The following is a 13,363-nucleotide window of genomic DNA, read 5'->3' on the forward strand; positions in this document are numbered from 1 at the left end:
TTATGCAAATTATTTGCGTAGACTCCAAGGACCGCTGCCTGACGTCACCCATCACGAGCCTGGAGCTTAGGGCTGGGCTCCGGGAAAGCTCGGCGGGAGCCCCGAGAGCTCCCGACCGGGACCTCCGGCCGGACCCGGTCCCGCCAGCCCGGCCTGGGCCTGCCCCGCCCCGTGCCCGCCCCACCCTCTTGACGCCCCTCCACCAGGACCCCTCCCTGTGCGGCGTCCCCGCCCTCGCCTCCCTGCCCGCCTCCCTCCTGGGAGGGGTCGGCGGGACCGGCGGGACCGGCGGGAGGGAGGACTGGGCAGGGAGATGGCCGCGGCGCCCGGAGGGTCAGCGCCGCCCACCGGCCCCGGCCCGCGCGTGGGTTTCAGCACCGCGGACAGCGGCGTCGGCTTGAGCGGGCTGCCCCCAGGTCCTGCCGCGCCCAGGAAGGACCACGACGCCATCAAGCTCTTCGTGGGGCAGATCCCGCGGGGCTTGGATGAGCAGGACCTCAAGCCGCTGTTTGAGGAGTTCGGCCGCATCTACGAGCTGACGGTGCTGAAGGACCGGCTCACCGGCCTCCATAAAGGTGCGCGGGGGTCAGCCCAGCCCAGCCTTATCCAGCCCAGCCCAGCCCTACCCAGCCCTGCCCAGCCCAGCCCAGCCCAGCCCTGTCCAGCCCCAGTCCGATTAGAGTTCGGCCCAGCCCAAACTCCAGCCTCAACTGCAGCCCCAACCTTAGCCTTACCTAGATCCAGTCCTACAACCAGTCTAATACCAGCCTCACTTCAACCCAGTATCCTCCCCAGTTCACAGAGCCCCAAACCCAGAATTTTCTCTGACATGCTCCCTTTCATCATCCTTTTGATTCCCTGACATGTTCTGCACTCTAACCTCCAACTTCCTACATCCCAACAGTCCCCGCCTTTCAGTTGGACCTCCCTGCATCCCTCTCATCCGACATCCCAAATCCTGGAATTTGGAAACTTATTCCACCTTCTTGGTCTCTAATAACCTCAATTTCCCAAATGCTGGACCATATCATTCCTAAATATCCCTATCTGGTGCCACCCTATTCAGACCCAACAATCCATACACATATCTTGGACTTGCACCACTCATTTTGGCCTCCAAGCCCAGCCAACCTCCAGAGCCTTCTTTTGACTCTTAGACTGACAACCTGAAATGCCACAGGTCCAAACTCGACCCTTCTTCAGAACCCAGGCCTAGTTAACTCACAAAATTCAATCCTCCTAGCTCCAAATTCCACCCTCATGTTTAATAGTAAATCTCTCCTACCCCTGCCAGAATCACAACATAGTGTTCTGCTTCTGGTTTGAGTCCAGAACCCTGACCTCAGCTTGGAACTCCTGCCACCTTGTGCTCCCTCATCTCAGGTTTTCTCTCAGCTGAATCCACACTACTTTCATGCTCTAATCTCCCCAATCCTGTATCTCATCTTTGTCCCTCCGCAATCCTCCTGCAGCTTTCTGCTTTCCCTCCCCACAGTCTAGTCCTGGTCAGGTTGAAGAGGCAGAAAGGGGTCTTTTCCCTGCCCTTGCTAGAGAGACAGAGACAACATAGTCTTGTGCAGCCACACCCCTTTCTTCCCGAAGAGAGAAGGAGGAGGCTGTTTACATGCAGACAAGTCTGTCCAAGCTAGCTGGAGTAAGAGAGCCAGAGTCACATGTCGTACATGGGTGGGGGAAGGACATGATATGAGGAGAAACACCTTTATCTCTCCTTACCTTCACCATATTGTGGTTTCAGGATTTGGTGAAGAAGGCAATTTTACCTACTATCCTCTATGATCTTTTTGGGAAAGAAGTTGTGGGCCCTGGGTAACAGCTGAATGTACTTTCCTGAGGGCTGAGAGCTGTACTCAGGCTGCCACCTCTTTTCCACTGGGGCACCTTGGGGAGTTCCTAGGCACACCAATATAGGGGCTTCAGTAAAATAAATGCCCATAGAAGATCTAGGACCAGCTAGGTAGCAGTGTATCTTCTACCTTTTGGGCTGAGGTTATATTAAATGGGGCATAAAAGGACAAGACTATACCACCCAGATTTCTTCTAATTCAGTCCAGCTGCCTGGCTGTCCATATCCATAGCAATTTATTCTCTTATTTTCTAGACACTTATTTCAGTATGTAAGTTCAAGCTAATCTTTTAAGGCCATCTTTACAATAAGGGCAGTGTATGGAATACCTTTAATTCTCACTCTTTTCACCATCAGAGTCTCTGACTATTTCCTTATCCTCTCTCTCCCTCCCTCCCATTTTTCCTCCCTCCTCCTTTCTCTATTTAACTCTAATTCTTCCTGTTTTTCATTCATCTGTCTTTACATGCTTCCCTGTCTTTCCATCCCTCATTCTCCCATCCCCATCCCAGTAGTCCATACAGGCTCCTTTAGGCCACAACTGGGCCCCTGAACCTTTCAGACAGGGCCCCAGCCCTGCCCAGTTCCGATGTCAGCTGATGTGGCATGTTGGTAGAAGATGGAGCAGAGATGTAAGCAGAATCAGGTGTTTGGTGATTTAGCTCCAAACCAACCTGCAACTCTCCAAGACAGGGATGCCTTGCAAGATGATCAGGGAGGGTCTCCAAGTCAGCATCTTCCCCCACCCCCTCCCCAGCAACAGTGACGTCCAAAAGCCAGAGTGACTCATTTTCCTTTTGGTGGCTGGGTACAGAGGGAGGCAGCCACAGTGCTTTGAAAACAATCTTAGCTTAGGAGTTAAGAGACTCCAAATCCAATCCTGCCACTGACACACTCTCTGGGCTTCAGTTTCCCTATTGATACAATAAGTGTTTGTCCCAGGAGTTCTCTAAGGTTCCTTTCATGCAATACATGGCAGATATCCACCCACCTTAAGGGGCACCCAAATAGAAGACATAGAAGAAAATGTTCCCATTTGCCTTTCTAGTCTGCTGAGATCTAAGTGAAAAATTGCACCAAGTTCCTTCCCACATCTACTTTCTCTTCCTTCAGTCTTTCTCCTTCCTACACTCAAGACTCTCTCTAGAAACGTATCTTATGTCACAACACTGCTTAAAACCCTTTAGCAGCTCTCCACTGCTCCTAGGAAAAAAAGTTCAAAATCCAGACAAGATTATAGATGACCTGATCCCTGAATACCAAACTGTCCACTCTGCCCCCATTAACAATCTTCAACCTTACTAGCCTTCCATCCATTTCCCCAACACACTGAATTCTCAACTGAGTCTTCATATTTCCTCTGACTGAAATAATCACCACCCTTCTTGTCACCTGGTTAAACTCTATTTATTATTGAGAACACGATGTACTTTGAGACACTTCTCAATTCTTTGGACTCAGATGCATGCTCCTCATAATACTTTACATTATTCCCATGAGGGCGGAGAATGTGTCTGTCTTGTTGCCACTTTATCCCCAAGCCCATCATAATGCCCCATCAAAATAAGTGAGCGAGTGCTCAATGCCTGTTGGAAAGGAAGAGATCCTAGCAGGCTAAGGTTCTGAGGCTGAACAAAGAGGGTTAGGACTGACCCTTTGGTTCGATTCAGACTCCTCCTCTGCCCTATTTCTACTGGCTGTTTTAAAGAAGTCAGATTTGAGGCACAATAAGCCTTTAAGAGGCCCTATCTTGAAGACTTGGGAGAACTAACAAGATCAAGCTCCTTGGATAGGATGGGAGAGCACTGGAAGTTCTTACCTACAGGAAGCCCTTAAACCAGCCTCATCTTCCAAGCCTCAAATTAACCCATTCCTCAGCTTCAAACTTGGAGGAAGGAAGTATTAAGAAGTTGTGGGGTTCTGGGCTTGGACCCCAACCCTCCTCCTCCTCTTCTGCCTCCTCTCATTGAAAATGAGTTGGGAGACTCCGTATGATTCCAAAAAGGAAAGGGAAAGCTGGGGTTAAAGCTGAAGGCAAAGTGGCTTAGTGAGGTTTAACCTCAGCACGATTATGGCTTGAGTAGTGAGGAGAGATGTGGGATTGTATAAGCATGTGACTGGGTGTGACTACACATGTTCCCTAGGCAGAAGGCCAAGAGAAAATGAGAAAGAGTCAGAGGCACATGAAGCCCCTCCCTTCAGAGAAGGTAGGAGGCAGAGAAGAAGCAGTGTCTTTGGTTAAAGGAAAGTGACCTTGAGTTTGTCAGTTTAATGGGGTCTTTATAGGAAGAGCATTTGGGGGTTTCAGGAAATCCCCTGAGCCAGCCTCTTCCTCCCCAGGCTGTGCCTTCCTCACCTACTGCGCCCGGGACTCTGCTCTCAAGGCTCAGAGTGCACTGCACGAGCAGAAGACCCTGCCAGGGGTAAGTCCACCAGCATTTGGGGGTGGGGATGGGAGTCACCTCAGACTTGGGACATGCCCTACATGCATACCAAAGCAGCATGTAGGAGCTGGATTGGAACCAGAAATAGCAGCAGCAGCATCTTTGTAGAAGAGGGCTTGCTTGTGCCCTGAACAGCTACAGGTTCTTTTTTATATTCAGTCTTCTGGCTCAAAAAAATGGGCTCAAGACCCAAGCGTCCCACCCCATCTTTTAGGAGAGGCATCAGTGTTGTGGGCCATACAATTTGTCCACCTTGGCTGAAATCATGGCTTCTAGTGACACTTGTCACTGGTGTGAGCATGGATGCAGATACACAGTTTAGAGGCTCTGCTGGGCTGGTATTTCATGTCCTCCAGGACTAGGATCCTTAATGGCAGGTCCCTCTGGTCCTCTTCCTGTAATTTTTTGGGGATACTTTGACGCACCAAGATTATCTTCCCTCTATACCTTAAACAGTTGGCTAAAGTTAAGAGAGACATGATTCTACAGGCAGCTGGGACATTATATATCAGTGGCACCTAATATGGCCTTGGCTAATGGCTAATCACTGGCCAAAAGGCAAAGTGGGATCTATTGACCATGTGGCAGGAACAAAGTGGTGATTGTTAGGAACTAGCATAGATTCACCAAGATGCAGTAGTCATAGTACCCATCCTCATTTTCTCTTGTCCAAGGAGTGATGTGTCTAAAACAAAAGCACAATGAAATGCCCCTAGTCAGGTCTATCCTGGGACTATATCCAGTTCTAGGCTTCAGATTTAAGAGGGTCATTAGCCTACCCTAAAGAGACCATGATAGGACATAAAATATACTAATATATGGAATTATAGTTTGAAGAAATTGGAGATATTTAGCTGAGAAGGTAGGGTTTAGTCAGGGAGCTTTAATAGGGAGGCATCATAACGTAATAATTAAGAGTACTAGTTTTCTAGTCTCAAAGACCTGGATTTGAATCCCAGCTCTGCCATTTACCAGTTTGGTGTCTCTGAATACATTACATAGCTTCTTGAACTTCAATTTCCTCAGGTATAAGGAGTGGGTTATACTAACACTTAGTTCACTAAACTCTCATGAGAATTAACTGAGGTTTAGCAAAAGCCTATCACAGAGTACGATCTTGATAAACATTACTGTTAGGGGTGGGGATAACCACTTTCAGATTCTAAAGGGATTTGGTTTTTATGGGTAGCCCCAGGGGCCAGGATCAGGATCAATGGGTTTAAAGAACAGACACAATAATTTCAGTTCAGTATAAAGAAGTCATCCCTTTGAATTGCATATGCCAAGAAATGGGACAAGCTTTGCCTAGAGGTGATCAAGCTGTTAATGAGGGGTCAGATCCTAGAATCTATCTTAGTGATTGAAGCAACTTGAGCCTCACTCTTGAAGATTCAGTGTCAAGTAACACCAACATATCACCCTCACCAATCCTCTGTATGCAGGCTCTGGAGTCAGACAGACCTGGGTGTGGATCCAGACCCCACCACTCACTAACTCTGTGACACGGAGCAAGTCTTTATCTCTCTAAGCCTAACCTTCCTCTCTGTAAAACTGAATTCATAGGGATGTTATAATAATTAAATAAACTAAGTCATGTAAAGTGCTTAACACAGTACTTGGTAGACAGTAAGCAGTCAATAGTTAGCTGGTGGTAGTAGTGGTAAAATGGTAGCATTAGTTGAAGGAGTAGAAGAAGTCATTCATCCAACCATAGGAGTAAATGACTTCTGCTGCTCAAGTTAGAATTATCACTGAGGCGAACTGTAACATTTCACGTAGGAAACAGCATGGCAAAGGCGCAGAGACCAAAGGAACAGGGTGGGTATAAAATGGGGTGGGAAGCACGGAGGAGGGCCTATGGGAGCATGGGCCTGGCCACAGAGAAGATCCATAGAGGGCAGTGGTTGAAGAGGAAACGTTAGATGCTAGGCTGAGGAGTTTGGATTTTATCCTGAAAGCAAGTGAGAGCCCCTGGAAAGAATTAAGATGAACTTTGGGAGAATAAAACCCCTCCTCAACAAGCCATAGGACTCCACAAGATAAGGAATACCTAGAGGACTCTATGAGGCTGAGGGCACCTGATGTAAGACTACTGTGATAATTTCTGGGGGAGAAAAGAGAAATAAAGAAGGCAATATTTATTGATTCCAGAACTTTACATGTTCGAAGTCATTAATATTCTATGAAGAAGGTTTTGTTATTGGCATTCCCATTTTACAGGTGAAGAAATTACACATAGAAATTAAGTGACTTGCCCAAGGTCTTGTAGCTACTAATGGGAAGATCTGGGCATTGAGGCCAGCTAGTCTGGCTCCAGAATTCATTCACAGTTACCTGAGCCAATGTGGTGACAGACAGAAGTCTAAGATTCTGGAAGGGTTGGTGACTGAATACATCTGCCCCCCTCTGACCATTTCATCTGCAGTCTTCCAGTATAGCCTGGCTTCCTTTGGTACTGCAGGAATTGGCTTTATTCACCCTCTCTAGTTTAACAAAGTGAAAATTAATATTTAATTCTCCTAAATGAAAATCAATGGCTTTGTTGGCCAGCCCCAGCAATGTCTGTGCCATCAATCTTTTCTCTGGGCCTGCCAGGGGCAGTGGCAGCTTTAGTCACCTGGCCTCATACCCACACCAGCATGGAGGGAGGTAGGTGCCCAGCTCTCTGCAAGCACTAGGTCTTGGGCATAGCTGCCATCTGCTGGAGAGCAGAAATAATATCAATCTGGGCTCCTAGAGACAGGCAGGACTATCATTGGGCCCAGGAAATGTTGGGTTAGCTCCAAAGAGAAACCCCTAAGGCAGTGGTTGGCAAACTCATTAGTCAACAGAGCCAAATATCAACAGGACAACGATTGAAATTTCTTTTGAGAGCCAAATTTTTTAAACTTAAACTTCTTCTAACGCCACTTCTTCGAAATAGACTCGCCCAGGCCGTGGTATTTTGTGGAAGAGCCACACTCAAGGGTCCAAAGAGCGGCATGTGGCTCGCGAGCCGCAGTTTGCCAACCACGGCCCTAGGGTAACTGCTGATCTGGGACCTCTCCTTGGTTCCCTTCCACCTGCTAATTTTTGTCACCTATCAAAGCTTGGCTTCCTTCAGACTTCAGTCATCTGTTCCATCTTCTGCAGCTCCTTCTCCATGAATCTAGAAATACTTCTTTCAGTCTCACTTTAGGCTCTAGAATCTACTACCTAAGGAAGGTGAAGCCCAACCTCAGCCCCACCTTCAGAAGCTGTCCTTTTATTTGTCTCTCTCCCTGCTTATGACCTTCTTTTCCTTGGGCATCCAACCCTTAAAACACTGTGAAGGAGACAGATATAACTGAGTACATTTGCTTTTGCAGGTTGTGCCCTGCACAAAACAGCTTGAGTGGAAAGGGCAGATAGGGGCTAAAATCCAGTCATGCTCTACTGACCAAGCCATGTGCATTAGCACAGAAATGTGTCATCCAGAGAATGGGACACATTTTTTCTAAGTCACATAAAGGCATTTATGTGCTAGTAGCCACCCAGTGAGTCAGAGCCTTTGTCCTCAAAAAGCTTCAAGCCTAGAAGTAACTCATTGCATCTCAGGGGGGTTCACATCTAAGTGTGTAAAAGAAGCATCAGGAGTGAAGAGGGAGAAGCTTCACAGAGGAGATGCTATCAGAGCTGAATAGTGATCAGATCCTATTTAATAAAAGGATAATATGCAAATTGTCCCCTCGACCGGGAGTTCAACTGGGAGTTTGACCAGGGAATGGGGCCGGCCTGCCAACTGCCCGTGGCTCCTCCCTCTGGCCAGCCTGGCCCAATAAGGCCCATTCAGGGTGGGCCAGCCAGACCCCACCCATGCATAAATTTGTGCACCGGGCCTCTAGTATCATCATATTTGAGGATCTGGAAACCTAAAGACAAAGGCCACTTCTGGAATTCTGGGGTCAGTGTGAGAACTGGTAGGGAAGGTGTCCAGCAAAGATGGCTAAGGCTCTATATGAATGGAGAGTATTGTGTATCTTGGGCAGCAGGGCAGGCAGGACTCACACATTTTGACTGCCAGTCTTGGGATTGGGATCTCGGGCTTTACTGGGAGGCTTGCAATGGAGAACCATTGGAAGATTTTAAGCATGGAAGAGTGAGGGACTGGTTTTTAAAGATCACTCAGGCTACAGTGTGAAGGTTGGTTTGGAAAGGAAGCAACATTGGAGGCAGGGTGACCCTTTAGAACACTGTTGCTTGAGTGCAAATGAATGATGACACTATCCTGGAGCTGGGGATAGGGCAGGAATGGGAGGGGAGGAGGAACTTGAGGATCTCTATATAGATTCTAGAACCAATGAGACTTGGTAGTAGATTGAATTAGAGAACGGGGGTAAGATAGAACAATGTGCTGAAAATACTGACATTTGCTTTTTCTCTGCATTACCCTTCCCTGCATCCATGACACCTCTCTGAAAATCACCAGTAGTCCCTTCTTCAGGAAAGTTCTGATGAACACTCTTTCCATGGTAAGGGTAGGGATTAAGGGCATGAGTGCTGAGTGGAGGGAGGATTTGGCATCAGAGCAGAAGAGTCTGAAGAGATCAGTGCTGAGACCAAAGGCAAGGATTTTAGGCAAATCAAGGAGAGAGAAGGGGTAGAGTATTGCCTTCCCTCTGTTAATGGGGCAGAAGGACCAGGGTTTCGTGCCTATCTATACTGCCTCCAACCTTCCCCACTTCACTCTCTGGAATAGGTTGTTCTCTTCTCTTTCTGATGTTCTCTCTCTTGATTTCCCATCCAAGGCTGGTTCTGAAGAACACATGAGCCTGGACTCTACCTAAAAAATTATCAAGGGAATAGGTGCTCAGCCACGCTCAAGAACTTACTTGAGTTCTCATGACAAGTTCTTGGCCAAGGAGGTAAAGGTTCCCAAAGGGGAACCATGATTATCTCATCCCACTCCCAAGTCTGTCCCCTGGTTGTGGCAGGAACAAGGCAGGGCAGGGTTGACTGGGAAATTCATGTGGGCAACCCTTTTTCTCCTTCAGCCACACGCAGTGCACCTAAATTGTGGGTGTCCTCCCTAACCATTTCACTGTGGAAACCGAAGGCCCAGAGCTCAATTTTGTCCTCATCCTCTTGGGTTACTCTCCTGCAGATTTCCCCTGCACTTACAAACTGCCAACTTCCCCAAAACCTAAGCTATAAACTGAGAGTCAGCCAACATTTTCTCCTTTCCCTCAATCCCCACATCCACTAGAACTTCAGTCCAGTTAATTCTCCTGAAACATCTCTTGAATCTGTCCATTTCTTTCTGCCCTCTCTAGATTACCCTCCCTCCTTACCTGAATCACACTGGTTTTTCTACCTCTAATCTTCCCCTTTCAAATCTTTTCTCTGCAAGGTGACAGCTCCTGGGGTCTTTCATAAGATTAGTCCCCTAGTTAAAATCCTTCCCTGGATCCTTATTGCCTTTGAAATACAACGAAGTCAAAATACTTTGTCATGGTTTTCAAAACCTGTCCTGTTCTGGCCCCTGCCTATCTTTCTTTCACACCTCCCACTAAAAAAAGAAAAGAAGAAGAAGCCCGTGTTACATTTGATGCACCTACTAAGACCTAGCCATTGTCATTTTCACCACAACCCTGCAAAGTAGGGTCATGATTTTCCTTTTTACTAATGTGGCTCAGAGAACTTAGTTGACAGTGGTTGAGCTAGGATTTAAATCTACGTCTATCTGACTCTAAAGTAATTTGTTCCATGCTGGCTACTTCCATACCCACCAGAACCCTTGCTCCTTATTCAGACTGGCAGCTCCCTCTCCATGCCCAAGGCATCTGGAGTGCTCAGCTTGCAGCCCTACCTCTCCCATCATCTCCACATGACCCAATGACTCCAGTCCTGCAAATGAACCCCCAGGTAAAATCTGCCTCCTCTATGAAGTTTTCCCTGAGTCAGCCTCTCCACCTGGAGTCAGCTTCTCCCAGAGCACTCCTCCTAAGGCCTCAGTCCCTCTGTGCCCCTTTTCTTGTGTTCATGTCTTAAAAACAGAGTCCAGCAGCTCAATGCAAAAAACACTGACTTCAGTGTCAGACAGAACTGGGTGCAAATTTTAGCTCAACTGCTTGCCCACCATGTGATCTTAAACATGTGATTATCCTCCCTCACCTTCAGCTTTCTCCTCTATAGTATGGAGACAATGATATTACCTTGTATAGTGGTTGAAAGAAATTTAGAGACAATATCTGTAAAGTGCCCCAGGAAGGGCCTGGCACACACTAGGCTCTCAGCAAATGGTGGCATTATGTTCCCCTCTGTGAGACTTTGAGGATATGGTTCCTGTGGTCATCACTGTCTCCCCAAAAGGCCCCAGCCTGGGGATCTTCACAGAGTTCAAAAAATGCTAGTAGCATGCCCAAGTGGTGGAAAGCCTAGCTGCCCAGCTTCTCACTCCTGGTCCATGTGGGACATGTACGTACCACCTAATGCCCACTCTCCATCAAAGAGTGGGAAAGTTGGAGAGGAGGACAGGGTCATCCCCCAGAACACCGATGAGCTCTATGTCCCCAGAAATCCAGCCTGGGGAGGCAGCTGCTATGGAAACCACTGCTGTCACATGTGTTCATTACTCTAGGCTCCAGAGAGAAATGCTCAATATTTATTTAAGCATCTTCTCCTCTTTCCTTCCCCCCACCACTCTCCTCCCTGCCTTTCCCTCTTGACCCCTTGTCCCCTCATTTCCTTCTCATCTCCACCAGTATTTCTCTCTTCCCTTGCCCCTTTCTAGGTCTGTCTCTTACTCTCTCTCTCATTTTTTCTGTCTTCCCATTTCTCTTCATCTCGTGTCTCCACTCTTCTATCTCTTGGTCTCTCCTCCACAATCACAGGTGGCCATGCCAAGGGACAGGTCCTGTCCTCCTGGTCTCTGGTCCAGGCCAGTCCAGACCTGTCCAGCTCACCCTGATCTGCTTGGATTGATCTGTCACCCTCTCTAGACTGCAGCCTGAGTCCTGCTGGTGTCTTGGTCCCCACTCACAGTAGGTGCTCCACCACCAGTGATGGGCGTGTCAGAGCAGATAAGAACATGAGCTTTGGGTGAGAGGGTAATAGCACTGATTGAGGCTTGGCCTGTTTTCCTTTCCTTTTTTTTTTTTTTAAATAAGCCCTCCTCACTCCCCATCTTCAAATTTTATCCAAAGGAAATTGCTCAGCTGTGACTGCCAGGGCATTACCATGGTTACTGGGTAGCACTTGTGGCTATGGTAACAGGAAGCTGCCTGCTATTTCGGCAACAAGCACATTGGTAGAGGATGGAATGACTCTTGATTGGTGCAAAAATAGTACATGTCCTGAGAGGAGGGAGCCAGATTATAACCTTCTCAGGCCATATGGACATCAGTACTCCTTCTCCATGACTTAGAAGGCCACTATTCTTTTCTCCTGGCAATCAGCTGTCTGTCCCAACAATAATTCCTTACACCCTGTGCACCCAGCTCTTGGCCATTTACAAAGACCTTTTGTGCCCCCATTATTGCATGTGATCCACAACACCCATAAGAGGAAAGTGAGATTGGGATTCAGTCATGAATTGTCTCAGGGTGATTGGGGAATGGGAATGTGTGGAGTGGAGTATATTTACATCACCTAAGAACTTGTACAAATCCCCCAACTTAAGAGTCTGATTTGGTTCCCAAGTGATATTTATCCACCCCTGATCAGGGAACCCCTGAATTAGAAGGTAAAATTGGTTGGGGGCGGGTGGAGGAAGGATCAAGGTGTTTTTTGGGTTTATAGCTTAGATGACTGGAAGAATCAGGTTTGGGCAAAAAGATGAACTCTGGTTTTGATGTGTCAAGTGGAAGGTGCCAGTGAGACTTTCTAGTGGATGCCCAGCAAGCAGCTGGGCATGTGGGTCTGAAGCTCAGAAGATGGGTGGCTGGATGAGATTATCCAGGAAGAATGAGAGGAGCAGAATAAGCAGGGCCGAAGATGATGCCCTGAAGAACTCCAACATCCTCAGGGGAAGGGGGACCCAGGAGGGGACTTAGGTGTAGAAACTATGGTGACACAAAAGCTTGGTAAAGGTTCTCTCCCATTTAACAAGTTGAATAAGAAAGTAGCTTACTGGAAATCATACAACCATTAAATGGCAGAGTTGGGAATAGACAGCACTAAGTCTGTCTGGTTCCAGATTATTTCATCTAAATGACACAGAATTATATTCTATTTGAGGCCACAAATCTGCAAGAGCAGTTCTACTTTCCCACCCAAAGCCTTCAAGGAAGTCCAGGAGCCAGAGGGACAGGCCTCACATGGTCCCTTCCCAGAGCCCAAGGCAAGAGAATCTCATTAGTCTCCACAGTCTCTCCTGCACTTGCCACTGAGCTTTCTAACACCCAACCCTTCAGGTTTTAAGCACCTTGTAAATTCCCAGGTTTAAGGAAGGAATCTTGGAGAAAATCTATAATCCCAAGTGAGACAGGTGGAGTGCAGAGTTCAAAGGTGCCAGAGCTTAGATCCTGAGGAGTCAGGGATGGAGAAGCTGGGAGGCCCAAGGGCCAGGCAGTCATGCTGACTGGGTATGTTGGTCCGATGTCTTTCAGATGAACCGTCCAATCCAAGTGAAGCCAGCTGCCAGTGAGGGCCGAGGAGGTAACTTCCCTGCCTGACAAACCTGGGGGTATCACCCATGTAGGGGATGATGGATCCACTCCTGGAGTCAGATCTACCCATGGTTTATTACTAGAACTTCCTTGGGTAAGGGGACAAGTGGGGTCCAGAGTTGCTCCATTCTAGAAACAGCTTAGCCATCCCAGCTCAGACTAAGAAGGGATGAGACCTGGTTGGTGTGGTTCAGTTGGTTGGGCATCGTCCTGTGCACCAAAAGGTTGCCAGTTCAATTTCTAGTCAGAGCACATGCCAGGGATTGTGGGCTCCATCCCTGATAGGGGGTGTGCAAGAGGCAGCTGGTTGATGTTTTTCTCTTTCCTTTCCTCTCTCTCTAAAAATCAATTTTAAAATCTTAAAAATAAAGAAGAAGGGATGAGGCCCCAGGGTCCCCAGACCCAAAAGAGGCTGGAAGAGCCTAAGC

General features: G+C 47.8%; 1 protein-coding gene across 1 annotated transcript in view; it reads left to right on the plus strand.

The window, feature by feature from the left end:
- Positions 1-313: 313 nt before the first annotated feature.
- The window catches only part of CELF6 (CUGBP Elav-like family member 6), a 48,215-nt gene continuing 35,165 nt past the window's right edge, over positions 314-13,363 (plus strand). Inside the window, exons 1-3 of the mRNA XM_054725143.1 lie at positions 314-575; positions 4,205-4,287; positions 12,876-12,924. Coding sequence (XP_054581118.1) covers positions 314-575; positions 4,205-4,287; positions 12,876-12,924 — 394 coding nt within the window. The remainder of the gene's footprint in view (positions 576-4,204; positions 4,288-12,875; positions 12,925-13,363) is intronic.

Source organism: Eptesicus fuscus, chromosome 2 (assembly GCF_027574615.1).
Source record: "Eptesicus fuscus isolate TK198812 chromosome 2, DD_ASM_mEF_20220401, whole genome shotgun sequence".
Lineage (NCBI taxonomy): Eukaryota > Metazoa > Chordata > Mammalia > Chiroptera > Vespertilionidae > Eptesicus > Eptesicus fuscus.